General features: G+C 41.7%; 2 protein-coding genes, 1 long non-coding RNA gene and 1 pseudogene across 7 annotated transcripts in view; 3 read left to right on the forward strand and 1 right to left on the reverse strand.

The window, feature by feature from the left end:
- TF (transferrin) overlaps positions 1 to 19,912 on the forward strand; it is a 58,822-nt gene extending 38,910 nt beyond the window's left edge. For all 4 annotated transcript variants that reach the window (XM_054550462.2, XM_054550461.2, NM_001133958.1 and 1 more), the window contains 9 exon segments: positions 683 to 837; positions 5,684 to 5,777; positions 6,368 to 6,400; positions 7,773 to 7,925; positions 9,522 to 9,657; positions 11,998 to 12,062; positions 16,558 to 16,742; positions 18,178 to 18,367; positions 19,713 to 19,912. In XM_054550462.2, the coding sequence (XP_054406437.1) occupies positions 683 to 837; positions 5,684 to 5,777; positions 6,368 to 6,400; positions 7,773 to 7,925; positions 9,522 to 9,657; positions 11,998 to 12,062; positions 16,558 to 16,742; positions 18,178 to 18,367; positions 19,713 to 19,747 (1,046 nt within the window). In that variant the 3' untranslated portion in view covers positions 19,748 to 19,912.
- On the forward strand, positions 1,817 to 4,825 carry LOC103890246 (fatty acid CoA ligase Acsl3-like; annotated as a pseudogene).
- Positions 15,539 to 25,261, reverse strand: LOC134759361 (uncharacterized). The gene is made up of 4 exons (XR_010139244.1): positions 25,035 to 25,261; positions 19,693 to 19,879; positions 19,383 to 19,481; positions 15,539 to 16,226 (listed from the first exon to the last, which is right to left on the reverse strand). It is a non-coding gene; the product is annotated as an uncharacterized LOC134759361 (long non-coding RNA).
- SRPRB (SRP receptor subunit beta) overlaps positions 24,917 to 27,179 on the forward strand; it is a 36,904-nt gene continuing 34,641 nt past the window's right edge. The window contains exon 1 of one of the 2 annotated variants that reach the window (XM_002814065.5): positions 24,917 to 25,098. The gene's annotated coding sequence lies outside the window, so the exon portion shown is untranslated. Of the gene's footprint in view, positions 25,099 to 25,176; positions 25,313 to 27,179 lie in introns of those variants that run through there. The other variant, XM_063722214.1, reaches the window with a different exon arrangement.

Consider the following 27,179-nt stretch of genomic DNA (forward strand, 5'->3'; position numbering starts at 1 on the left):
TCAAACTGGGGAGAAGATAAATGTTTAATGAATAGTCATGCTGTTGGATGATGATTACAAAACAAGAGATATGCTTAAAAGGGGAAAAATATAACAACAAAATACCATGGCCCTATGAGAGTGCAAAACAAAGAAAAACAGGCCCTGGACTTGGGGTTAAGGCAAAGCTTCCTTGAGGAAGTGACTCTTGAGCTCAGTCTGAAAGATGAGCAGATGTACATTTATTCATCAGACATTTATTATGCTGACCAGGTGCTAGCATTGCCCTAACCCTGAGGATGCCCTGGTGAACAAGACAGGGAGGGCCCTTTCTCTGTTGGAGCTTCTGTTCTCCTGCAGAAAACCTGACAATAAACAATGAACATATAAATAAGAACACCTCCAGTAGTTAAGTGCTATCTGAAAAACAGGAAGGAAAAAAACAGCCAGAGGTCATGTAGTGCCCAGAGGCTGGAGAGGAAAGTTGGCTTCTCAGAAGACATAAAAAACTAAATTTAAATGAGAAGTCAACCAAGAGATTGTGCATTGACTTTGCTTTCTAAGGTGATTAATTCCTTGAATGGGGTCTGTTTGTTTATTGCTGGCAAATCCCAGCATTTGCATGAAGACAGTGAGTAGTGCTGATAAACACCAGGCAACAGCTAGGGCCGCTTCTGATCTTTGCTCTTGTTTTATGCCATAGGCCCGGAAGCCCTAACAGATGAATGCAAGCCTGTGAAGTGGTGTGCGCTGAGCCACCATGAGAGGCTCAAGTGTGATGAGTGGAGTGTTAACAGTGCAGGGAAAATAGAGTGTGTATCAGCAGAGACCACTGAAGACTGCATCGCCAAGATCATGGTATGTCACTCCAGCCTTCCTAGGGCAGCGTCCCTGTCATTGCTGCCTGCTGGCCCCCAAGACTGAGCTAGGGAGTGTTCCTGGGAATGATGCAAAAACCTGGCTCCCAGGAACCTTGCCCTGACTATGTGAGCACAGCCCCACCGGAGGTTCAGAATCTTTGAGCTTGTGGATCTGAAGGGTGCCCACAGGGCTCAGTTACCTCCTCGTATGAGTGTATGGTGAAAGGGCAGGCTGAGCGGTGCCTGCTTAGGGAGGCTGGACCATGGTGTGAGTGTCCTGAGACCACTGGTGTGCCATGATCACTGTGGTAAGATCCTGAGTGCCTGGTAGGATCCAAGCAGGTAGAAATTTGCTTTGTTGATCAAAAGAGTATCCTAGCCGGGCATGGTGGCATGCACCTGTAGTCCCAGCTACTTCGGAAGCTGAGGCAGGAGGATTGCTTGAGCCCAGGAGTTCAGGGCTAGCAACTTAGCAGGACCTTGTCTCTAAAAACTTTTTTTTTTAAAAAAAAAAGAAAGAATATTCCATGTTGGCTTACAGAGAATTTTTAAAATCCTGAATGATATAAAGAAGAAATAAAAAGTACTTATAATCATGTAATTCAGAGAAAAGTCCCTTATTGGGATCATTTCATGTAGGTTGCTTGCTACCTTTTACTCACTCACAGTATCTAGTAGGCTTTTCCCATATCATAAATCATTCTTGTAAAACCTAATCTGGAGCTTCTGTGTTAGTGCACACATCAAGATGGGGTAGCGTGGTTTGCCTAGAGAGAACATGAAGTGCCAAGCTCCACTCCCCCTCCTCCCCGCATTTCTTGCCCTCTGTGTCTCTTCCATTTGGCTATTCTTGAGTTGGATCCTTTATAATAAAATCAGCAAATATATTGAAACAAAGATGCATATTATAAAGGCACTAGTACCTCTTGCCATTGTCAACTGATTTTTGCTGAAATATGTTAATTCTGCTTTTTGAGCACTTATGAATAACCAAGTATCTTCAGAACTATGTACCATGAAGCAAAAAGGGACCATCAACCTCATTATTTTATATTTCATACAATTTATAAATATCACTTTATACTATTTTAACATACATTCCATTTTAATTTTTGTCTGAGTCAAGACAAGAAAAACCAAACTAAGTTAAAGCAAAGCCTACAAATTCAAAACCTGAGTCTATACAAATCTGTTAGCAGTTTGAGTGGCTGGGCTTCAATATTATACTCTGGATGTGATACAATAGATAAAGTTTTTACGTCTGTAAAAAAAAAAGGAAGAGCAAAAGACTCTTGGGAACATGTGAAATCTTAAATGAAGAAGATTAAGTACAACCAAATGGAAACATATTTTAAAAGGTTCTTCTTGGACATCATAATTTGCCCTCCTATGAAGATGTCATCGTTTGAGCCTTTAATGTTGGAAATAGCTTACAGATGTTGGGGCAGAAACCAAAGACCAATATTGCCATGTTCTGTGAGACCACGTCCAAGTGGATGATTGCTGGATAGGTATGTTTCATGCATAACATTTAGTTCATAAAATTGTATGCTACTTTAGGAGGTCCAGGGTCTGTGGATTAATGAAACAGAAGTAACCAATATCATTGCTAGTAAAGAATTATTGGAAACAAAGTTGAAAGACATAGTTTATTTGGTCCCACACCTGTGACATATCATCACTGTCAATGGGAAGCCACTGACCTGTCCCAGTTTCCCAAGGTTGTTATCGTGGACACCATGGCTGCAGTAGAAAGCAAAGGTGAGTGTGGAAAACAGATCCCAGAGTGACCAGTGCCCTCAATTATTGCAGTAATCATGTTCATGAGTAGACACACAGGACTTCCAAAGGGAGTCATCATCTCGCATAGAAACATCATTACTGGTATTACTGGGATGGCAGAAGGGATTCCCAGACTGGAAGAGGAGGATGGCTACACTGGATATTTACCTGTGGCCCATGTTCTAGAATTAAGCGTTGAGCTTCTTTGTTTTTCTCATGGATGGCTGCTTGGCTACTCTTCACTCCAGACTTTAGTGGATCAGTCTTTAAACGTAAAAAATGGGCTGGGCAGTGTGGCATGCAGCTGTAGTACCAGCTACTCAGGAGGCTGAGGTAGGAGGATTGCTTGAGCCCAGGAGTCTGAGTCCAGCCTGGGAAACATAGTGAGACACCATCTCAAAAAAATTAAAAATAAAAAAATAAAAACCGGAAGCAAAGGGTCTACTTCCAGGTTGAAACCAATACTGATGGCAGCTCTTCTGGAAATCATGGATCAGATCTACCAAAATGTCATGAATAAAGTGTATGAAATGAGTAGCCTTCAACAGAATCTGTTTATTCTGGCCTATAATTATAAAATGGAACACATTTCAAAAGATCATAGTACTGGATTGTGTGACAGCTTTGTTTTCTGGAAATTGTGAAGCTTTCTAGGTGGAAATATTCAGCTTTTATTGTACGAAAGTGCTCCACTTTCTGCAACAGGCAGCAAGTTCATGAATATGTTTTTGTTGTGGTCAGGGATCCAGACTCACTGAACCTACAGGGGCTGGAATAATTATAGATGTGTGGATTACAATACTGGCAGAAGTGGGAGTCCCATTAGTTTGCCGTGAAGTTAAATTAAAGAACTGGGAGGAAGCTGGATACTTTAATACTGAAAAACCACATCCCAGAGGTGGAATTCTTATCGGTGGCTAAAAAGTGACAATGGGATGCTACAGAAACAAAGCAGAAACAAAAGCTGATTTCTTTGAAGATGGAAATGGACAGAAGTGGTTATGTCCTGGAGATGCTGAAGAGTTTGATGGTTGTTTACAGATGATCGATCATAAAAAGGACCTTGTAAAACTACAGGCAGGAGACTATGTTTCCCTTGGGAAAGTAGAGCCAACTCTGAAGAATCTCTCAGTAATAGATGACATTTGTGCATTTGCAAACAGTTAATTGTTGTTATGTCATTGGATTTGTTGTGCCAAATCAAAAGGAACTAACAGAACTAACTTGAAAGAAAGGACTTATAGGAACTTGGGAGGAGCTGTCTAACTAACAGTTGTGAAACAGAAGATGAGGTGCAGTAGTCCCCCTTTATGTGAGGTTTCGCTTTCTTGGGTTATACCTACAGTCAACCGTGGTCCAAAAATGTTAAGATATTTTGAGAGAGAGAGAGAGAGCACATTAATATAACTTTTATTATAGTATAATTGTTCTGTTTTATTATTGTTGTTGTTAATCTCTTACTGTGCCTAATTTATAAACTTTATCATAGGCTTGTAGGTTTAGGAAATAAACATTGTATAGGGTTTCAGGTTCCAAGACTGGGGGTCTTGGAACATATCCCTTGCGGATAAGAGGGGACTACCATACTTAAAGTACTTTCTGAAGCTGCTATTTGAGCATGTCTGAAAAAGTTTGAAAATCCATTAAAAATTGGTTTGAGCCCTGACCCATGGATCCTGAAACTGGTCTGGTGACAGGTGCCTTCAAGCTAAAACACAAAGAGTTTATTACACATTACCAGGCAGACTCTGAGCAAATGTGTGGAAGAAATGATTTTTCTCTTTTGGCATCAGTTTGCTACAGTGAGCTCAAATCAAATAGGAAATTATTTGAAATGCATGTTTCAAACTGTGAGGTAAACTCCATTCCTCATATTCAACCTAGATTTTTACTTCTGAAGACATCACCATTTTCAACAGACAGGATTAGTAAAATAGTAGGAGAGCAAACTTGTGTCTTTTTCCTTTTCCCCTCCTCCAACTACCTTTACCACCTGTGACTGTATTGTCAGTATAAGGAGTTTTCTGAATCATAGTGAGGAAGCAGATTTCTAAAACCTCAAGTTTCTAAACATGACCTATATGTTCAGTTTATGACTTTTTAAAGTTTGGATGTGTAGAGGGAGGTATTGAAAATATATAAAGTGGCTGTTGGGGGGTGCTTTTTAACTTACAGTATTAAAAAAATGCAAGGCTATTGATGTGAAATTATGTACATTTCAAATGCTTATGAATCAAATCATTGAGGATAATATTTGCTGATGTGTAATTATTATCTTGCATGAATTGAGAGAAATAAATAGAGCCATACTTACGTTTTAAAGAAAAAAATGATATTTTAATATTGATATCTATTCCATAGCATGGATGTGCTTCCACTTATTTAGCTATTTCTCTGTCATTGAGCATTTAGTTTAATTTTCTTTTTGCTATTATAAATCACACCTGTTATTTTTGCCCACTTACACATTTTGTCCAAATAGTTGCCCACCAATCTGATTGTTCTTTTATGGTTTATTACTAGAAAGTATATTGCCAGGCCAAAGGGAAATCTTACAAACCTTGTTGAATCTAAGCATCTCTGAAATTTGGGGCTTATTAGAGCTGAGATTTAGAACATTTGAAAATATTTGACTCATTCATTAAACACATATGCACCAAACACGGAAATAGCACTCACCCAAGGAGGCTGACATTAGAGGCTAGAGCCCCGCTTCAGAAGGTGCTGTGTTCCACAGCCACAGCCATGAGTCCCTGACTCCACTCATCCATCTGCACATGAGAATTCTTGGTGAGAGGGCAAGAGGACTGAATGTGGGTCTTTGCTCTTGAACTAGGCACCTGGAGTTGATGATCAGTTCATGATGGTTGGGTGAAAATGAGAGTATATTTGATTTTCTCTGCTGAGTGTGCCTGGCTGAGCCTTTGGGGGTTCAGTATCAGCATCTGCTGTCTCCCTGGCATTCATGTGCTGGGAAGGCTGCTTCAAGGAAACAGCTGGAAAAGTGGGTGGCACAGGAAACAGCCTCTTTTCATCTGCTGTGATTTGCTGTGTCTTTGCAGAATGGAGAAGCTGATGCCATGAGCTTGGATGGAGGGTTTGTCTACATAGCGGGCAAGTGTGGTCTGGTGCCTGTCTTGGCAGAAAACTACAATAGTAAGTGGTGGGGAGCACCTCTCTGTGTTTTCTTCCCTCGGGGCCATGGAGAGAGGAGATGGAAAAATCACAGCCTGATTCATACCACAGCTGCCATAAAGCTTTCCCTCTCTGAGCACCTCCTACTTTGCAAGCTCTGGGCTCCTTCATCTCAAATCCCCACAGTCATCTTGAAGGTTGGGAGTTATAGTACATTCCAGAAATGGGAAATGAAAGTTCTGCACTGGGAAGTCCTCACTGAAGATGCAAAGGACAGCTGGGATTTCTGGCAGTCTTCCAGGTTCCAAAACTCACACTTCTCTCGCTGCCCTGTTGCTAGGATTTAAATATAGTTGGCCAGCACTCCTCTGTGGGCTCAGTGCAGACAGAGCAGGAAACTTGACATTTGCAGTTTGTGGATAAATTCTAGAGGCCAGGAGGTGAAATGGACTTGCATCATCCAGAGAGTCTGGACTTGTTGGGAATTGGTGACATGTATAGATAATTTTCTCTGACTTTCTTTATTCTTAGCTGCAGCATAAAAAAAAGGCATGGTTTCCCAATCTATAAATCAGGGTTTAATGCCTTCTTCATTTTCTTTTCTCCTGCAGAGAGCGATAATTGTGAGAATACACCAGAGGCAGGTGAGTTTGAATTGGTAACCTCTGGAGTTAAAAGATAAATTCCCATTGTTCTGGGGAATTGGTTAGCTTTAAAATTCAAGTATATAAGGTGCTGTAAGAGACCAATTTTTACAATGCGAGAGAATCATGGAAGGATAGTAATTGATAATGATGGTTATCCCTTTACACTTGCCATGGCTTGCACACAGGATTTTTCACTTAATGCTATAAGGTAGGTTGTGGCATCCTCTAAGGATACACAAGTGGACCCTAAGCTCAGGGAGTTTACAGACAGATCATCTAGGATTATACATCTAGGAAGGGAAATCCAGGTCTTTTCCACTGATCCTCACCTTACATGACATGAGGCCTGCACATTTTCAGATAATAAGCACCAACCAAGGAACTTTGCTTATTTGTTCCTTACAGGGCTCAGTAGAGAGCCTCACACAGGAAGATATCAAGGGAACATAAAATTATCTGACCTTCTAGCCAGGGCTGGGTCCAGGAACCCAGGCCAACCTGGCTCTCACCCAGGGCTCTTGGTAAGTAAGGGTACATCTGAAGAAACAGAGCAGGAGCAAGTCAGGAAGTCTTACACCAAGGCGATCACTGGCCCCCTATGCTCAGGCCCCTGCAGGTCACATTCCAGACAGCCATTACTGTACAAGTCTGTCCTTGCCACTTCCACTGATTATAACCTCCCAGCCTCTCCCCATCACTTGGGGAGCTAAGCCCTTCAGCAGATATAGAAAAAGCCATTCTTATTCTATGGCTAATAAAGATTGTTTTCTGTTGGAAACTATAATCTCAATTAATTAAACTGTCAAACTGAAATCATAGGTTGATGTTCTATTTCCCATTTTAAGGACCAGTATATATTTGCTGCTGAAAATGGCAGCTGACTTGATATTGACATTTTCCATTTTGCATATTTATTTTGGTATAAAACTATATTCTCCTTATCAAAAAATGTTTGGCCCAATTTTTCTCTTTTGCTTATTGATCTTTTACTACTATATCTCAACACATGTTAATTTATGAAAGTTTGTGGTTACATTAGCTGTTTCAGTATCCATTCCTCTGATAGGACTCATTGGAGGGTGAATTGCTGGCTTATAACTTCAGTGACTTTATGCGCTTAGGGAAGGGTTATACACCCAGCCATTGATCTAATGATGGTGTTTTCACAATGTTTTGTTTTTAAAGTTCAGATTAATCTCCTCCTGACAGAGTTCCTTGTACTTCCCCTCAGTCAATTACTGGGAAGATCCTCTCAAGATACAATGACTGATTGAGGATATCTTTGCTTCCCTAGGGAAATTGAGTGGAAGCAGACACTCTGGAAGCCCCAGAGATGTTAATACATCCTTTTCTGGTGTCTTTCTTGTAGGGTATTTTGCTGTAGCAGTGGTGAAATCAGCTTCTGATCTCACCTGGGACAATCTGAAAGGCAAGAAGTCCTGCCATACGGCAGTTGGCAGAACCGCTGGCTGGAACATCCCCATGGGCCTGCTCTACAATAAGATCAACCACTGCAGATTTGGTGTGTGAATATTGGGAAGGAGGGCTGGTGAGGGCCATGCCAGAAAGCAGGGTCCTGCCTTAGGGAAGAGGAGTGTGGCATAAGATGCTGTGGGCTCTGGTTCTAGAGAAGTAGAATTTGGTCAAAGAACAGTAGAATTTGCTGTCCTCAAGGACATAGCAACAAGGGCTGGGAGGGCTGGAACTGGGTTGCTGAGTTGGGACGGTTCATTTAGGTTGAACACAATGGCACGAGTGAATATACATTTATCTCTCATGAGAAAGACCAGCGGTGAGCAGTGCATGGCTGGTATGGTCATGAGAAACCCAGGCTCCTTCACACTTTCTGCTCCTCCATTCTGAGCATAAGACTTCCATCTTCAAGGTCACCCCATGGTTGCCATCGCATCCATGATCTGGGCAGCCCCAATCACCAAGGGGTTACAGCAAATGGAAGTTTATGCCACCTTTTTAAAGGAGCTCTCTAGGAAGTCTAACCAGTTATTTCAGCAAACTTCTCATTTCCCAGAACTTAGGTACATCACCATCCCTAGCTGTAAAAAAGAAATGTAATCTTTCACTTGGAAATGTCCCTACCCCAGATAAAACCAGATTTTTGTTACAAAGTACAAGGAGAAACAGATATTGGGTAGACAGGTAGCAATCCCTGCCACAAGGTTTTGTAGGGTATGTGAGTGTGGGTGATCCCGGGTCTCTTTATGGCATTGGCAATCTCACCAAGTCCCTGCCCAGCTCCTAGGACCCTTCTAAGCAGTAGAAATCACTTTATTTTCTATGTCCTCTGAATATCACCAGATATGAGCTTATTTCTACCCTGCTTAAACTTTTAAGTGTAAGTTCTCCCACAGACAGATGTTTTCCAGTGGTTTTGATTTACATTAGCTTCCTAAGTACTTTGTCCCTGCCACCTCCAAATTTGGGCAACTCTTTAAGAAAGAAAAGGCCTCTAAATCTGGTTATTAACCCAGAAAACCCTGTGGGGTCAGGGAAGTGGTGATAAGAGTATGTCTCTGTACCAGGGTGCTTTGTGACACCACTTAGACATGAAGCAAAGTGCGAGCAGGGTGACATTCAGAAAACTCAGGATCCCCACTGACAAAGGCACTACCTCTGCTCTCCTGAACCTCCTAGCACTTTTATGGCCACAGGAGAGCAGCTGAGCTACAAAGAAAATTCCCCATCCCTTTCCTGAGGTTGGAGATGTAGCAAAGGCTCTTCTAATGAATGGCAGGGAACGGGAACATCTGAAAACAGGTGGCACAAGCTCAGGAAGCAAGACCTTCAGTCTTCATCCTTTTTCTGTTCCCTTTCATGACATTTTTCATTTCTTCTTTGTTTAGCGTAGTGATGACATCATTATTGTGCTCAAACAAATCCCCTCTGCCCTGAATTGTAATGGTCCTTAACTCCTTTTCCCAATCTCAATAGGTTCCCCTTTAAAGCCTATAGCCTGGCAAGTCCTGGGTTGGTGGTGGCTGGTCACAGAATTAATGAATATGTTCTACTTATTCTGGGCCATGCAGCCCTGTTATCTCTTAAATCAAAGCTGCTTGCATTGACTCAGGAAAAGCTGACTTCCTCTTGTCCTTCTGTGCAGATGAATTTTTCAGTGAAGGTTGTGCCCCTGGGTCTGAGAAAGACTCCAGTCTCTGTAAGCTGTGCATGGGCTCAGGCCCACACCTGTGTGAACCCAACAACAAAGAGGGATACTACGGCTACACAGGGGCTTTCAGGTGAGTCTTTTAACCCTGAAACAAATAGAATAATATACAAGCCTTGGCCAGATTTCTTTTAGGAACTAAGGTAAGATTCTTAGGTTCCTATTCCGTTAGTGCGGCGTGTATTAAGAGAGTAGATTTCACAACCAGATGTAGAGCCACATGGGGAGGGGCAGCCAGACTCCCCCAGGATGCTGACATGGCTGTCAAAGACAGCAGAGACTTGTGTTTGGTACAGTTTAGCAGTTTTCAACTGGTGATGATTTGACCCCCAAGGGACATTTGGCAATGTTTGCAGACATTTTTTATTGTGACATTGCTGGGGTGGGGGAGGAAGTGCTCCTAGCATCTAACACATAGAAGCCGCTAAACATCCACCAATGCACAGGATAGCACGGTACAACAAAGAATTATCCAGCCCCAAGTGTCACTAGTGCCTCGGCAATGATACCCTACTGTAGTTGGATAAACACTGAGTCGAGAGTTTGGCTCAAGCTTTTCCATGCACCTCTGGGTAATCCAGAACAATACTCATCTGGAAATACAGAATAGTACATGATTCCTAAATTCCTAACTACAATTGTACTTTATGGAGTTCATATCATTCATTTTCATAGAGACACCTGTGTATCTTGCTTTTTTTTTTTTTTTTTTTTTTTTGGAGACAGGGTCTCTCTCTGTTGCCCAGGCTGGAGTGTAGTGGCACACTCATGGTTCACTGCAGCCTCAACCTGCTGAGCTCAAGTGATCCTCCCACCTCAGGCTCCCTAGTAGCTGGGATTACAGGCATGCACCACCACACCCAGCTAATTTTTGTATTTTTTTGTAGAGACAGGGTTTTGCCATATTGCCTAGGCTGGTCTCAAACTCTTGGACTCAAGCAATCCTCCTGTCTTGGCCTCCCAAAGTGCTTGCACTCACAGGCGTGGGCCACGTCTGGCCCTACCTTACTACTTTTTAACTACCCATTCTGCTTTAGGCCTTCTGTTATCTGGTGGTTCATGAATCCATGAACTGCAAATGATGATGGTATTATAATTGAGCTTCCCAGTAATGCTGTAAAAAACAAAGGTCATTCCTATTTTCCAGTTAGAGCCACTTGGTAAGTTAGATTAAGTACAATTCACATTCCCCAAGTTTCTAATTTCACAAAGTAGAGCGTGTTGTTTTCACAAAAATTGAAGAGTTTGGGGGACTTTAAAATAGAGCTCCCCTTTGCATTTTTATACCTTGTCTTTTTCTGGTGATAACATACGTTTGAGAATTATAGGTCATGAGAAAATGCTCAAATAACATGTATGTATAAACACACATAAAATAAATGTGTATAAAGGTTTCTTTTTCTAAACATGTCTTATAAAACTTAGCTATGAAGTAAAATGTACCAGACTGATAAAAAGACTCCAAACTCCAAAGAAAATAAAATTAAATCAATATGTGGCACAACAGGTACCCCGTCTTCTCAGCTAGCTACCCCCAAAACTCTTGAACCGATGCAGGAATAGGCAGGTTCTTTTCCTTGAAGCAAGGAGATTAAAGTACATGGAGAGCAGGGTTGGGTCCATTGTTCAAAAGTCCAACCCACTCGGCTCATTGAGGAGGGCCTTGTGTAGACTTTGAAGTACACACTAGTTCATCATCTGTGTGGTATGCCCTTTCAAAGGACTGGAAGACAGTCCAAATTAAAATTAGAACCCTAATAACCAGAGTTTGTTTTGTTATTATTTCTTTTCTGAAACTTCTTGGGGACTTGTAGCTCAGAGCCGTGTTACAACCCCCAATACCACACCCAGAGGTATGTGGCCTGGGAGTTAGTAGAGTCAGGTGCCTTTATGCCAGGTTTTGCCATATTCTCTGCATTTCTCAAAAACAAAAACAAAAAACCCCCAACATAGCAAATGCTCCATAAATGTTAAAATTATTTTTCAAAGGAATGAAGGACAGCACAAATTGCAATTTGTGATGGAGTTTCAGTCTCTCACAAATGTTGCCTAGACATTCGCCTTGTACAAGAACCTGAAGGAACTGAGTTTTTCATTCATATGCTGGGGGAGGCATCACCTCACTGAAAATCAATTCCCTACAATCCTTGTTGATGTCAGGGAAATTATGTTATCTCTCAGAGAAACTGTAAAAAAATTAAGTTTAGTATGTGGAAGTGAGATTGTAAAACTACAATTAATTCAGAATGTTTTGTTTTTGTTCTCTTGATTCCTTACATTGCTTACTGTTAGAATGGAAGTTAAGTTGCTGTTTTCAGATGGCTGTCCTGAATCTATAAGGTAGCCCCTGAATGACAGATAAGTCACTCTGACCACCTTTTTTTTTTCTCTCTCACTGTCTGGACCTCTGCAGGTGTCTGGTTGAGAAGGGAGATGTGGCCTTTGTGAAACACCAGACTGTCCTACAGAACACTGGGGGTACGTGCAACTGCTCCTCTGTCCCCCTAGATCACTAGATCCTGGTCACTGGTATTCACTTGTATTCAGGGATGCCTTTGTGGAAGTATTATATACACTGTCAGACTTCAAAGCTCTGATTCTCAATCTGTCTGCTCAGTGAAGAGAGACATGTTCACCTGAGTGCGCAGAATGATCAGGATCATGGGGCCCCCAATGGCCCTAAATCGTCCCCAACGCACACTCCCACAGCTGCAAGCCTTGTGCTCCTTTCCCCTAAATACTTCAGTGCCTATTTCCTAAGAATAAGACAATATCTTGCATCCCAACAGTACGATTACCAAGATCAGGATATTTTATATTATGTGGATTTAATACTCGTCTCGTCCACGGTCCACATTTAACTATTGTCAGTTATCCCAGTAATGCCTTTTATAGCCATTTTCTGTATTTCTGGGCTGTGTCCATTGAGAAGGCCTAGAGGCAGTGGCACACCAGCAGGAGTAAGCACCAAGATATTGGCTTGTAAGTACTCTTCTTCGCTAAAAGGAACCAGAACTCCTTGGAAAAATAGCTGACTTCAGGGCTGGGGCAGGAAAAATACATGCTGAGCCTAGAACAACACACTGAAGTGCTCAAACAGTGATGGGACACTCAAAGCATACAAGAACCAATTTGAAGGATCTCCTGTTGCCAAGTCTGGGAATTTTGAGCATTAAAATAAATAATGATAGCAGTAAGGGATAATAGCCCATTGAAAGAAATAAGAATGCATGAGGCAATACTGATTAAACAAATGAAGAAGGGAAAACTAATCAATGTGGAAGGAATGATAGAGTTAGAAAACTATCACTTGGCAACCAATATATTGATAACTGATTCAAGCAAGAATCATCAATGGGTGTTAACTTGTGGGTGAACGCTGGACAGCCATAACATTAAAAACAAACAAAACAAAGCAAAACAAACATTGGCCAGACTGAGCGCTCCACACCTGACCCCTCAGTATCACTAAGTGCCAGCAGAGCCCACTGGAATTCAGGCTGTGAATACTTCCCCGCCTGCTCTCATGTTCATTCCCCCAACTCCTCACTTTTCCTGGGCAACTCATCCAGAGTGAACCAGCTCAGCACCAGCCCCTCCAGGAAGCCTTCCCAGATGGCATACCCTGTCCTACAAGAAGACTCCTCTGTTCATATTGCCATTATGATTGAATTCACCACACTCTGTAATACACTTTGGCTACAGAAACTCTTTGAGCTCTTTTTCTTCCTCTTACATTCCCAGCACCTAGTGTAGCACATAGTACACAGCAGTTGCTAAGAATTTGTTTGAAGGAATATTGGGTTGATTAATTTTCCTTTCTTCCCTCGTATTATTGCTTTTTCCTTTAAGGGAGTGTTACCCTAAGCTTGGCTCTTTGCCACACTTGATTTCTTTTGGTACTTTTCTGAGTAGAGCTCCCTTCCTAAGCTTTGACTCTCTTACTCTTTGCAATGACTCAAAAATTCTTCCCTCCTGAATAGAATTAAGATAGGAGGCCTGACATCCAATCTCAATTCCATTCCAGTCTATTTCCCAAGGTGTCACTTTTATGTACAGAGTACATTGGCATTGCAATTGTATTTTTTTACATGTGTACATGGATGTCCTCATATACTGTAGTTGTATATATACAATCCATATACAACTCAACTGTCCTCATCTTTCTGTCAATGTTTCCTCCTCTTCTCCCAACCTCTATCCTTATAGAGAATCCTGCTATACTCCCTGCCCATCAGGCCTAGATTAAGTCTGTCAGTCAATATCTTATTTCTTCAAAATGTGTCTTTTTTTAAACTAAATTTTATTGTGTGTATTTAAGGTAGACAACATGATTTTTAAGAGCCAAAGTAATTTTGATATATTGTAAGTTTGGGAACTACTGGTCTAATACCCCTGACTTAATATCACATTCCTAATATTACTAAATATAAGTCACATCATGTCTGATTCATCATACTTATATTTTGCACCTTCTTACCTTCATCTGTTATTAGTTTATTGCTTTTTCAACTTATATTTTAGATTGAGCGTACATATGCAGGTTTGTTACATGGTATACTGCATGATGCTGAGGTTTGCGGTATGATTGAACCTGTCACCCAGGTAGAGAGCATAGCACCCAACAGGTAGTTTTTCAACTCTTGCCCCCTCTCTCCCTCCTCCAAAATCTGTCTTAAGTGCTATGGTATATACAAGAAGGAAGACACAGAAACACATGGGCTTTTTTTTTTTTTTTTGAGATGGAGTCTCACTTTGTTGCCAGGCTGGAGTGCAGTGGTGCGATCTCAGCTCACCACAACCTCCGCCTCCCAGATTCAAGTGATTCTCCTGCCTCAGCCTCCCAAGTAGCTGGGACTACAGGTGCGCACCATCATGACCAGCTAATTTTCGTACTTTTAGTAGAGACGGGGTTTCACCATGTTGGCTAGGATGGTCTCCATCTCTTGACCTCATGATCCGCACACCTCGGCCTCTCAAAGTGCTGGGATTATAGGCGTGACACTCTGCGCCCAGCCCACATGGGCTCTTTTATCTCAATGTGTGTGTGTGTGTGTGTGTGTGTGCATATTATAGGTGTGTGTAGGAAAAAGAATGTTAAAAATGTACCAATTTTGAAGGCGTAGACTATGAAATTACAAATGCTTCAACATTTTCTTCCCAATACTTATGTGGCATTTTACAAATTTCCATCAATAAATGTGTATTATTTTTATTGAAAAAGCATATTTTTAACATGCCCTTCTAGATGCCCTCCTAGCCAGACTGAATCACCTCCCATCTGATTTTTCTTAATTTTCTACCTTTAGGTTCTGGCTCATTCATTAACATCAATTTCCATTCATAAGTCCTCACAAACCCACTTTTCCTCTTGCCTGAGTGCCTCACATACCCTACTGCTTGAGATGGTTCCAGAGGCGGTCTCCTCTCTCCGTTAGAAACACCAGGCACACACCTGCCCCCAGTCTCGCCTGCACTCTCCTTTCCTCCCGCAGAGAGGCATTCCTTTCTCCTCCTCTCATCCTACACACCCTATAAGAGACAACCGAAATCTTGCCTCCTCCAGCCAGCTTCTTAATTCATTTGTTCTCAAAGCCCTGGTTTGAGCTCACACAGCATCTAGAGTGTTTTACAAAATATAAAATATTATTATCCCTGCCCCCAATTTTTTGTTTTGGTTTGTGTGTTATTTTCCCCTCCAATAAGATTGTGCCTTGGAGAGGGCTGGGAACATAGTATCATAGATAAATGAATAAAATAACATAAAATAAAATAAAAATACATATACCCTTTGAACTAACTATTCCACTTCTATGTAAGCACAATTAGATGCCAGTAACACTCATTTTAACACTACTGTAGTGGCAAAAAATTGTAAACTCCTCAAATGCCTATTAAAAGAGGAATGGTTTAAAGACACTATTATAGCCACACTATGGAATATAATACAGTAGTTAAGAAGAACGAGCTTGATTTATATGTACTGACAAGAAGAATCTATAAGGTATGTAAACAGTTGAAAAAAAAGCTACAGAGTTTTACATTTGTCAAGATCTAACACTAAACAAAATTAGAAATATGTGAAATCCATATACACAGGTAAAAAAATACATATAATGAGTCGTGGATGGAAACTCGCAAATGTGATATTAAAGATTGGCACTATAAGACTGAGTGAGATTTGGAGAGTATAGGAAAGGAGGCTTTTAGTTAATATAGGGAGATATTCAAAAATTTATGAGTGTGATCTCATGTATTAGTTATTCAGTTAAAGAAAGAAAATTAAATGAAAAATTCATTTTTAAAAAGGTTGCAATCCTGAATTATGGGAGAGAAATAAAAATTAGCAAAACATATTTGCAAAGTGCCTCAGGAGGAAGGAGCTGAAACCCTAAAAATGGGTGAGATTTTTTTTTCAGGGACAATACAGAAAAGAAAAGGCAAAGGGGCTGAGATGGGATACAGACCTGTATCACACAGGCGTGTGCACATTCTCATTTAGAACTGGAACAAGGGAGTCAGATTTAAAATTCTGGTGCAGATTCCAAAGGTGTTCTCTGAGGAAAAGTTATTTTGTTTGGAGATGCCATGTGTTACAGCACAGAAATGGATAAACCTGGCTTAGAGCGTCACATTCTTCCTCTGCTGGAGCAAGAGGTACAGAAGGAATTGGAATTTAGTGGAATTGAAGATCTTTTTGAACAGCATCTACAGAATGTAGTTCATTCTTACCTGGCTGGGTAGGGAAGGTTGGAAGGGGATGGTCAATAATCATTCCTGGTCACTGTGAGTCTGGTATCACCTTGTAGACGACATGGGTGTCTCTTCCTGTCCATATCACTGTAACCCCAGTGTGGGCACTCCTGCTGGCCAGAAGGCCCAGGTTCTCTACACATCACTGAGTCAGTCCCATCTCCCCAGTGGGGCACCTTGACCAAAGCCATCAGCTGAACCACCTTCTTCCTGTCCCTAGGAGAGAACCCTGATCCGTGGGCTAAGAATCTGAAGAAAGAAGACTATGCGTTGCTGTGCCTCGATGGTTCCAGGAAACCTGTGTGGGAGTTTAAGAAATGCCACCTGGCCAGAGCCCCGAATCATGCTGTGGTCACACGTAAAGATAAGGAAGATTGTGTCTACAAGGTGTTACTTAACCAGCAGGTATGGACCAGCCAGGGCCTCCCACCTTTTCTTCCTAGATGGCTATAGGCTATTTGGGGGGAGTTTACAACAAAGTGCAGCCATGACTCCAGCACTTTCTTTTTGAAAACTAGAATTTCATGCATTGTGCATTTCATGCCATGCATTGTGGACTAGAGTATCAGGGTTCAAATCTCAGCTCCACAGCTTCCTAGGTGTGCCATCTTGGGTGTATTATATAACCTCTCTATGCCTCAGCTTCCTCATATATAAAATTGTAATAATAATATTTTTACCTACTTCTCAGTTAACATGAGTATTAAGTGAAGACATGCACCCAAATGGCATAGGAAAATGCCATTTCCTATAGGACGTGCTCAAAATATGTTAGCTGTGTAATTATGGAACTAGACCTCTCAGGCCCAGCTCTGCTTCTAGCTCCTGGTCACTGGTGATTAGATCTGATCCATGTGCTCTTGGGACCAGGAATCTGCCTTTCTGCTCCCCCTAACCTTGTTCAGGGGTACTCTCATTTCCCCTATTCCTGTCCTTCCCAAAAATGAAGAAGACAGCTCCTGTTTCCCAGCGCTTGTTGATACGAGTCATGAAGAGTGGATTTCTGTTCCTCTTGCCTAGGCAGACTGAGCACTGTTCTCAACAGTCTGAAAAACACAGGACCCTTGCCCTCGGAGAGCCTGTCCTCTAGGGGAACAACCACTCAGGGCCAGCCTTGTTGAAGACAGGGGCTGCCTGAGTATTCTAATCCTAAAGGCCCCTCCACACACACACATCACCTTCCTTTTGGGCATAGCTGCCTGCTGTTGATTCACCATTACCTTTTAAAAAAAAAATAAGATAGAGTATATTTAGAAGTCCTTTTAAGGTACATGATAATAATAAGCATTTAACATACATTTCCTAGCTGCTATATGGAAGGTTCAACATTTTGCAGTCATCATTTCACTTATAACCTTTGGAGATATGGAGAAGTTGAGTGGCTTGCCCAAGAAAGGATTCAAAATGCAGTCAAACATGAACTTTTAAGAACTACCTCTGCCACTCCTCTGGGAGGGTTCACATTTAACATCTTCTTTGACAATAACGTCTGAAGGGACATGTTATTGTCCTCTCATTTCCTATAAGCAGCCCCCAATGAAGGGCAATGAAGTGGGGAAGAGAGGTCAGAGTAGGCAGGCATGGGTGTGGGTGGGAGGGACTTCTCAGAGGAAGGTGGGACCAGGGACCCTATAGATGATTTTGGGGGCATCATGAAAGCATGGAGCTGGGGCCCTAAGTGGGTAAATGGCAGATAAAGGAGGTGGAAAATTCCCAAGGCATACTCTGTAGCTTCCCTTTTTCCCCAGGGCTGGTTCAGAGCTTTCAGACTCTACTCATCCATGTGTTCCCAGCTGCTAAAGACCACAAGGTCCTCATGGACTTTCTGTTCACTTGACAGCGCCTATTTGGAAGCAACGTAACTGACTGCTCGGGCAACTTTTGTTTGTTCCGGTCCGAAACCAAGGACCTTCTGTTCAGAGATGACACAGTATGTTTGGCCAAACTTCATGACAGAAACACATATGAAAAATACTTAGGAGAAGAATATGTCAAGGCTGTTGGTAACCTGAGAAAATGCTCCACCTCACGTGAGTAGGAGGAACAGCATGGGGAAGTGGCAACCAAACATGGTGCTGAGTGCTGGGGTGGTGGGTACAGGAGGGGTAGGCTGTGGCCCTTGGGATAGGACAACATGGACAAAATGAAATGGTGAGTGAACAATCTAAGCCCGGCATGTATGACAGGCTAGGCTGTATGGGCAGATAGTAAGGGGATACAGGCTCAGAGCACTAAGGTAGTGAGCTTATTGGGCATAGAGAATTCCATCTTATTTCTAAGAAAAGGACTGGGTTTATGTGTACATGCCATTGCTCTGCAGTAAACTTTTGATTAGAGTTGCCTTGTCCAATAGGGTAGCCACCAGCAAGATGTGACTATTTAAATTTAAGTTAATTAAAATTAAACTAAATAAAAGATGTATTTCTTCAATCCCACCCAGCTGCATTTCAAGTGCTCAACAGCCACATGTGGCTCCATATTGGTCAGCAAAGAGAATGTTTGCATCATCACAGAAAGCTCTTTCAGACAGCGCTGCTCTAGACAGCTTCAACAATGATAGGTTCTGGTAACCATAAAGTTGCCATGCATACTACTCATTTGGAACACCAGTTTCTGAGAACTGAAATAGAATAAAACACATCTTTGCAGTATAACTATGTTGGGTGTAACTGAGTCACCTGAAAAAATTTGGAAGCTGGGGAATAACATGTGGTGGTGTAGGGCAGTTAGTCTTTCCACAGGAGTATGCAGATAAGGGAGTCTTGATCCTTATTAAAATGCTGATTATCAGAGCCTTGAGATACTGATTTAGAAAGTCTGTGCTAGGTCAGGTATCCGCATTTTAAAAGTTGCCCCCATGTAATTCTGACAGAAGCAGCAATGTGCTTGTCTACGTTCGCTATTGTGAGAATCAAGTTGATGTTTACCTAACCTATATCCTCCACAAAAGCAGACAGTCTGGCTCTGCTCTTCTTTCCTCCATCCTTAGCCCACAGCACAGTAACTGGCACATTGCAGGTGCTTTTTGCTATGTCAGTTCCTCACCTGCTTAAAGAGGTCAGGGAGGACAGTCTTCCTGGGCGACTCCCGGCCTTACGAACTCAGATGTGTGAGCCTCGCCCATAAGAAACAAGGTGGGGAACCCTGTAGGGCAGGAAAATCATGTTACAGCTTTGGCATGGGGCACTCCCCAGGATAGGCACAGGAGCTGTGCAGGCAAGTAGAAAAGAGCACTGGGAGAACGGCCCAGTTCACAGAAGAGGAGGCAGCAAGTCTGCACACTTTGTACTATGCCGAAATTGTTCAATCACTTGACAGTTCAGAAATAAATATAGGAAGATTTTGAAAATCCTACCTCTCTCCTCTGCTCCACAGCACTCCTGGAAGCCTGCGCTTTCCGTAGACCTTAAAATCTCAGAGGTAGGGCTGCCACCAAGGTGAAGATGGGAACGCAGATGATCCATGAGTTTGCCCTGGTTTCACTGGCCCGAGTGGTTTGTGCTAACCACGTCTGTCTTCACAGCTCTGTGTTGCCATGTGTGCTGAACAAAAAATAAAAATTATTATTGATTTTATATTTCAAAAACTCCATTCTTTCCTAAATATTTTCAACAAAAGGATTTGTTTATGCATTCTGCCTAAATACCTATGCAACTGAGCCCTTCCTTCTCAGCTCAAGATTCGTCTGGTCTTTCCCTACAGCTTTGTGTGTGCCATGGCCACACCTCCTGGGTAGAGTTTAAGGAGATATCTTTTCTAAAAGGGTCTGTGTGATCATTAAAATATAATCAAATGTATACTGGTGTGTGTGTGTGTGCACATGTGTGCGCGTGTGTGTGTGCACATGCGTGTGCGTGTGTGTGTGTCATGCTAAGGAAGGGGCAGGAAGGAGGATGCAGAGTGAGTTACAGAGATCAAGTACTCAAGTGAGTACAGAAAGACTACAGAAGACTTCCCTTTATTTTGGTATTTTAAATGAATTACATCAGGCATAGCTGAGGTCCTGATTCTAACTAGCTGAAAAAAGTGAAACACTGACATCTTTTTTGCTGAAAAGCATTCCCTGAGCCTGATGCCACAGCAGTTACTGCCCTGTCTCCTGCCCTTCTCAGCCCAGCTTCCTGTAAGGTGGAGGCTCACTTTTCTGTCTCACTTCTTATTATTGGCTGAACACACAGAATTTCGTCTTCTGCTTCACCAACTTACCTGAATTTACCCTGGCAAAAGTCACCGTCTACCTGCCAACTGTTAAACCAATTCAGGTCTTCCATTCCTGAGCCCATTTCCTGCAGTTGATACAGGTGACCACTCCCTCCTCCTTGGAACTCTTTTCCTCAGTTTCTCTGACATGGCGGGCCTCTGCTTTGATTCCTACCTCTCTCTGTTCATTTGTAGTCTTCACTGTGGGCTCATCCTATTGGCCTGGAAACCTTAGGAAAATCTTCCTGGGGTTTTCTCTTGATCCGGTCAGTGCTCCTCTCACTTTGCAGGCCCTCCTTCAGTGATGCTCATGACTCCTAGGCATCTGTATCTATAGCTGTGACCCCAGCCTCCAGCAGTATCCCTGCACTTATACATCCTACTACCTACCTGTGGGTCTACACTCGAGTCTTGCAGCAGTCAGAAACCCAACAAATCAAAAATTGAAGTGATGATCCTGTTCTTCTCTCTCTTGCTTCCCTAAACCAACTGTTGTTATAGTATATTCCATATCAGCTGAAGACATGGTCATCTACCCAATCACATAAGCCATAAATAGAGGGGTGAAATTTCAGTTCGCCATTTTCCCTCACACTACATCCAGCGTCACCAAGTTCTGTTGATTTTGCTTTCTAAATAACTTCAGTTGGCTCCTTTCTTTTCCTGATTCCTAACACAGCCTCATCTTATACTCAAATACAGAACTGCAGGTAAGGGGTATCTGGACACAACATTCCACACCTCTCTCAACTGTCTAGTATTCAAGAAAATAGGACTCTGGGTCCACTTTACAGTCCAGACCTGATATGGACCTTTTTACACACAGCCCTGCTTTCCTCTGAGCCTATCAACACTCAGCCTTATTTAATATTCACCTAAACTTACCCCAAATCCTATAACTCTGCCTTTCCCTTTGTTTGGTGAGATACCCCATGGCTCCCCTGGAATGCAGTCTGTCTCATTGCGATGGATCAATAAACCTAATTTTATTACACTACAGGTATATTCCTGGAAGTCTTAGACAAGGGCTAAAACAAAAATATTCAACATCCATTCTTAATTATTAAATTAATTACTAAAATAGGATAGACAGATGTTATTTGGCCATAATTTTATATACATGTAAACAAAAGCTAATATATACCTAATGATGAAGAAACAGAAGCATTCCTACTAAAGTTAGGAACATGAAAAAAATTGATTACTATCTATCTTATTTTACAGTGTTTTAGAACAGGTGGCCAATCCAATTATATAAGAAAAATAAGTTATAATATTTAACTAAATGCCAAAATTACTTTTATTTGTAAGTGATTATACACCTAGGAAATCCATGAGAACCAAATAATAATAAAGTATTATGGCCAGGCACAGCGGTTCATGCCTATAATCCCAGCATTTTGGGAGGCTGAGGTGGGTGGATCACCTGAAGTCAGGAGTTCAAGACCAGCCTGGCCAACATGGCAAAACCCCCTCTCTTCTAAAAATACAAAAATTAGCCTGGCTTGGTGGCGCACACCTGTAGTCCCAGCTACTCAGGAGGCCGAAGCATGAGAAGTGCTTGATCTTGGGAGGCAGACATTGCAGTGAGCCAAGGTCGCACCAGAGCACTCCAGCCTAGTGACAGAGCAAGACTCTGTCTGGAAAATAATAAAAATAATAATAATAGGCAGGGTGTGGTGGCTCACACCTGTAATCTCAGCACTTTGGGAGGCCAAGTCGGGCAGATCACCTGAGGTCAGGAGTTCAAGACCAGCCTGACAACATGGAGAAACTCCATTTCTACTTAAAATACAACATTAGCCGGGCGTAGTGGTGCATGCCTGTAATCCCAGCTACTTGGGAGGCTGAGGCGCGAGAATCGCTTGAACCTGGGAGGCAGAGGTTGTGGTGAGCCCAAATCGCACCATTGCACTCCAGCCTAGACAACAAGAGCAAAACTCTGTCTCAAAATAATAAAAATAATAATAATAATAAATAAAGTGGTAAAAGTGGTAAGATAAAATTCAGTAAAGTGAAAGGAAATATTAAAATAAAAAATAACTTTCTTTTATACAAATAATAGTGAGTTAGGACAATAATAATTAACAAGAATAAATAAAATGTATCATTTAGTAAATTAATAAAAGCTACATTTAAACCACACTTATCAAAGTAAAAAATAATGTAAAGAAGACATATTGCTTTGGATAGGAAGACTCAGTATTGTAAAGATGTCAATTCTCCCTAAATTAATCAATATACAATTTTTTAACTTGACAAAATGATACTAATCCTCAACTAAAAAACAAAAGTGAGACAGATAAGAAAAATTCTGAGAAAAAAATAATGAGAGTGGATGAGCTCTTCCAGCTGTTAAAATGTATGATAAGCTCCTGAACCTTGGCCTTAGCAATGATTTTTTGTCTATCACATCAAAAGCCCAGACCACAAAAGCAAAAATAAATAAATGGGACTACATCAAGCTGAAAAACTTCTGCATAGCAAAGACAACAAGCAACAAAATGAAATGGCAACCTATGGACTGGAAAAAATATTTGCAAACTATGTATCTAATAAGATATATCAAATTGATAAAGAACTCATACAACTCAGTAGCAGGAAAACAAATGATCCCAGTCAAAAATGGGCAAAAACCTGAAAAGACATTTCTCCAAGAAGAAAAATGGCCAAGATGGATATGAAAAGGTGTTCAACATCACTAATCATAAGGGAAATGTGAATTGAAACCATTATGAGATACTAGATAATAATAGGATGACTATTATCAAAAAGTCAAAAGATATTAATCATAAACGTGGATAAGGGTGAAGAGAACAGAAAACCTTTGTGCATTGTTGGTGAGAATGTATAGCCACTGTGGAAAACAGTATGGAGGTTTCTAAATAAACTGAAAATAGGGCTACATATGACCCAACAATCCCTCTTTAGGGGATATACACAAATAAAATGAGATAACCACCTTGTATAGGTAAATGCCAACCCACGTTCATTGCAGCATTGCAGCCAATATAGGGAAACAACCTAAATGCCTGTTGAAGAATGAATGGATAAAGAAACTGGTATATATATACATATATATACAATGGAATATTATTCAGCCCTAAAAAGAATATCTTGCCATTTGCCACAACATGGATGAAACTGGAGGACATTAAGTGAAATAAGGCAGACACAGAAAGAAAAATATTACACGATTTCACTCATATGGGGAATCTAAAGAAAACACTCAAATACAGGTATACAGAGATAACAAAACCTGAGGTGGAGGAGGATGGAGAGATGTAGGTCAGAGGATACAAAGCAACAGATAGGAGGGCTAGGCGCAGTGGCTCACTCCTGTAATCCCAGGACTTTGGGAGGCAGAGGTGGGCAGATTGCGTGAGTCCAGGAGTTTGCGACCAGCCTAGGCAACATGACAAAACCCCATCTCTGAAAAAAAAAAAAAACAAACCCAAAAAACCAAAACAACAACAAACAAACAAACAAAACACACACACACACACAAAATTAGCGAGGCGTGGTGGTGCCCACCTGCAGTCCCAGCTACTCAGGAGGATGGATGGAGCCTGAGGGGTCGAGGCTGCAGTGAGCAGTGATTTGATCGTGCCACTGCACTCCAGCCTGGGGACAGGAGACCCCGTCTCAAACAAAACAAAACCAAGTAGCAGATATGTATGATGAACAAGCCTAGAGATCTAATGTACAACATAAGCACCACAGTATAGGTAATAAATTCTACTTTATTTGGGATTCCTCCTTCACTGTAGTAATCTTTTTTTTTAACTACGTATGTATCTCATAACATGTTGTATACCTTAAATATACTCAACGAAGCTTATTTTTAAAAACGAAATGTATAATGATGACTGGAAAGGGTGGCAGTCACATGGAAGTAATGAAGCAGAATAAAAGTTCCAGATATTAAATGCAAATGAGAATTTAGTACATGATAAAGCTGGCATTATACTTGGCGGGGATAGATAGGCTACTCACTGAAGTGTTTAGAAGCAAAGTGGCTGAAAATTTTGGCACAGAAGAAAATCTCGTGGACCTCCAACTTACCGGTTAAAGTAAAAACTTTCGAAACGTATAAAGGTTTAAATATAAAATTAAAATCGTAAAAACATTACTATGTTAACATATTTCTTATATAGTACTTAGAAAGATTTTCTAACATTCCACAAACCTAGTAGCAATTAAGGAAAATATTAATTTCAGATCATACAAAATTCAGAAGTCCTATAAGACAAAAATAGACAAATAAAATGTGAAGATTTTAAAGAAAGAACAAAGGGCTAATCTATATTTTGAAATTAGTATGAAAAGAACAGAATTTGAGATGTGAGCGCGGCCAGCTCTGCTGGGCCCTTCAGGCCCTCCGCCCGGTAGAACCCGGAGCCCTGGCCGCGGCTGCCCCACCGGGCCCATTCCTTGAAGCAGGGGCGAACCACTTTTCCTCCCCGACCTGCCGGCTGCAGGGTCTCCCTGCCCAACCTTGCCAGGCCCAGACGAAGCTTCCGCCGAGCCGCCTGGACGCAGCGCCCCTGGGTGGCGGCAGGTATGGCCGGGCGGGAAGCAGGGAGGCGGCCCCAACGCCGCGGAGGCCACCAGCGGGTGCAGAGGGCCAGGAAAACGGGTCTGCGCGCGGCTCAGCTGCCTCTGCAGGCCATGGAGCCGCGCAGATCCGGGTCTTCGGGTGGCCGCAAGTCCCAAGTGGACGACACCCACCTAGTCCCGAGGACAACCGACAAAGTCCTTAATGGGCCCAGAAGGTGAGGGGAGTGCGGCAATGAGGGATGGTAGGGTTAGCGGCCATCGCCCAGCTCGTCTTCCTCCTACCAGATGCTGGTGCTGGAAAAGAGAAGTGGAAGAATAACTTCCGCCATTAGGCCCATCGGAAAGGCCCACCACCCTTTGGGAAGATTATTGGCTGTTTATAGAAGGCCCGTGTATATCCTATGAAAAAGCTGCTCTCAAGTTCCCCCCAGCCTTTTAAAATAAAACATTTGCTACATCGAGCCGTTCTAGGTGTAAAGAGGTTGCGACTTATGATAGAGTTAGAAAATCACACATCTTGTAAATTCCCATTTGTTAAACATAATAATAATAATAATAATAATAGGACATAAATGGCTTCTGGAGATGACTTTTTGCAATGAAGTTGTTAGATCACCTCTGGAAGTGACAGCAGGAGCCACACATCCACGTTTATTAAGTAGGTTAGAGCAGGAGTCCCCAACCCCTGGATCTAGGTTGCACGCTCCTTATGAGACTCTGATAATGCCTGATGATCTGAGGTGGAACAGTTCCATCCTGAAACCATGCCCCTACCTTCCATGGAAAAATTGCCTTCCGTGAAACCAGTCCCTGGTGCCAAAGAGGTTGGGGACCACTGGGTTAGAGAACATGGGGCAGAAGACCTGAGAAGGAAGAGAGGACAGTTCTGTGCCACACTGGTCATATTTAGAAGACATTTTCATATTCCAACCATTGTTCTGTGTGTGCATTTTATTTCTCACGACTGTATATGTAGTTGACAATACTAAGTATTTTTTGAACTATCTACCCTTTCTAGATGTTCTGAAATGCCTATGTTAAAATTAGAGGTAGTAAAATAACACATTTTGTAAATCTTTTTGTTAAAATTCATATGTGATGTTGTTTTGGTTGGGGGGGATGGCCAAACCACCTGTTAATAATTCACATTGTGTTTGTGCACTGGTTCAGGGGAGGAGAGAGGAAAGGAAGTGTAAGAGCTCTATGCCAATGTGCTTATAGTGAGGCAAGGTTAACCATTGTCTCATGCCTGGGCATTTTGTTTTACTTATCTGGGTATATTGTGTATCTAAAGGACAAATGAGTCCTGACTTTACAAGATCTAGTCTTTTTAGATGTTAAAGAGGTTGCTAGTGTATGACAAAAGTAGTTAGTAAACTAATATATTTTGTACATTTCGTTTTAAGATTCCCAGGAAAGACTGTCTTCTGAAAATTTGAGCATTATTGCCCAGTGGGTTGATGGAGATGGGAAGGTGTAGGCCAGAATGTTCATATTTGGAAGACTCAGTCATAACTGTTTTTACATGTGTTCACTTTATTCAAGACTTCTGTGCCTATAGTGGACAAATTAACTTCTTACCTGAAACATCTTATCTATGTAGATGTTCAGAATTGCCTGATGTATGTTAAGTGTAGAGGTAGTAAAATATCACCGTGTAAATATCTTTTTGCTAAAATTCTTGGGAAGTACTGTCTATACTTGTTCAATGGTTTAGAAATGGGAGGGAAGAAATTGCCAAAGGTAATATGCTAGTGTGTTCATACTTGGACATTTCACTCGCCATTTTTCTGTATGTTTTGTGCATTTTGTTTTGCTGTGTATGTAGAGTACGTAATGGACAAATGAGTCCTAATTTTGCAACATTTGGTCTCTAGATGTTTAAGAAGTTGCCAGTGTATGACAAAGTATCTAGTAAAATTAGCACATTTTGCACACTTTGTGTGGAAATTCATAGGAAAGCCTGTCTTCTGTAAATGATTTTTGGGTATGAATTTGTTCAGCCATCTCTAAGCGTTACACATGCCTGTACCTGTCTACTGGATTGAAGATAGAGAGAAGGAAGTGAGGAAGGACTGGTTC

This window comes from Pongo abelii, chromosome 2 (assembly GCF_028885655.2).
Source record: "Pongo abelii isolate AG06213 chromosome 2, NHGRI_mPonAbe1-v2.0_pri, whole genome shotgun sequence".
NCBI classification, from domain to species: domain Eukaryota; kingdom Metazoa; phylum Chordata; class Mammalia; order Primates; family Hominidae; genus Pongo; species Pongo abelii.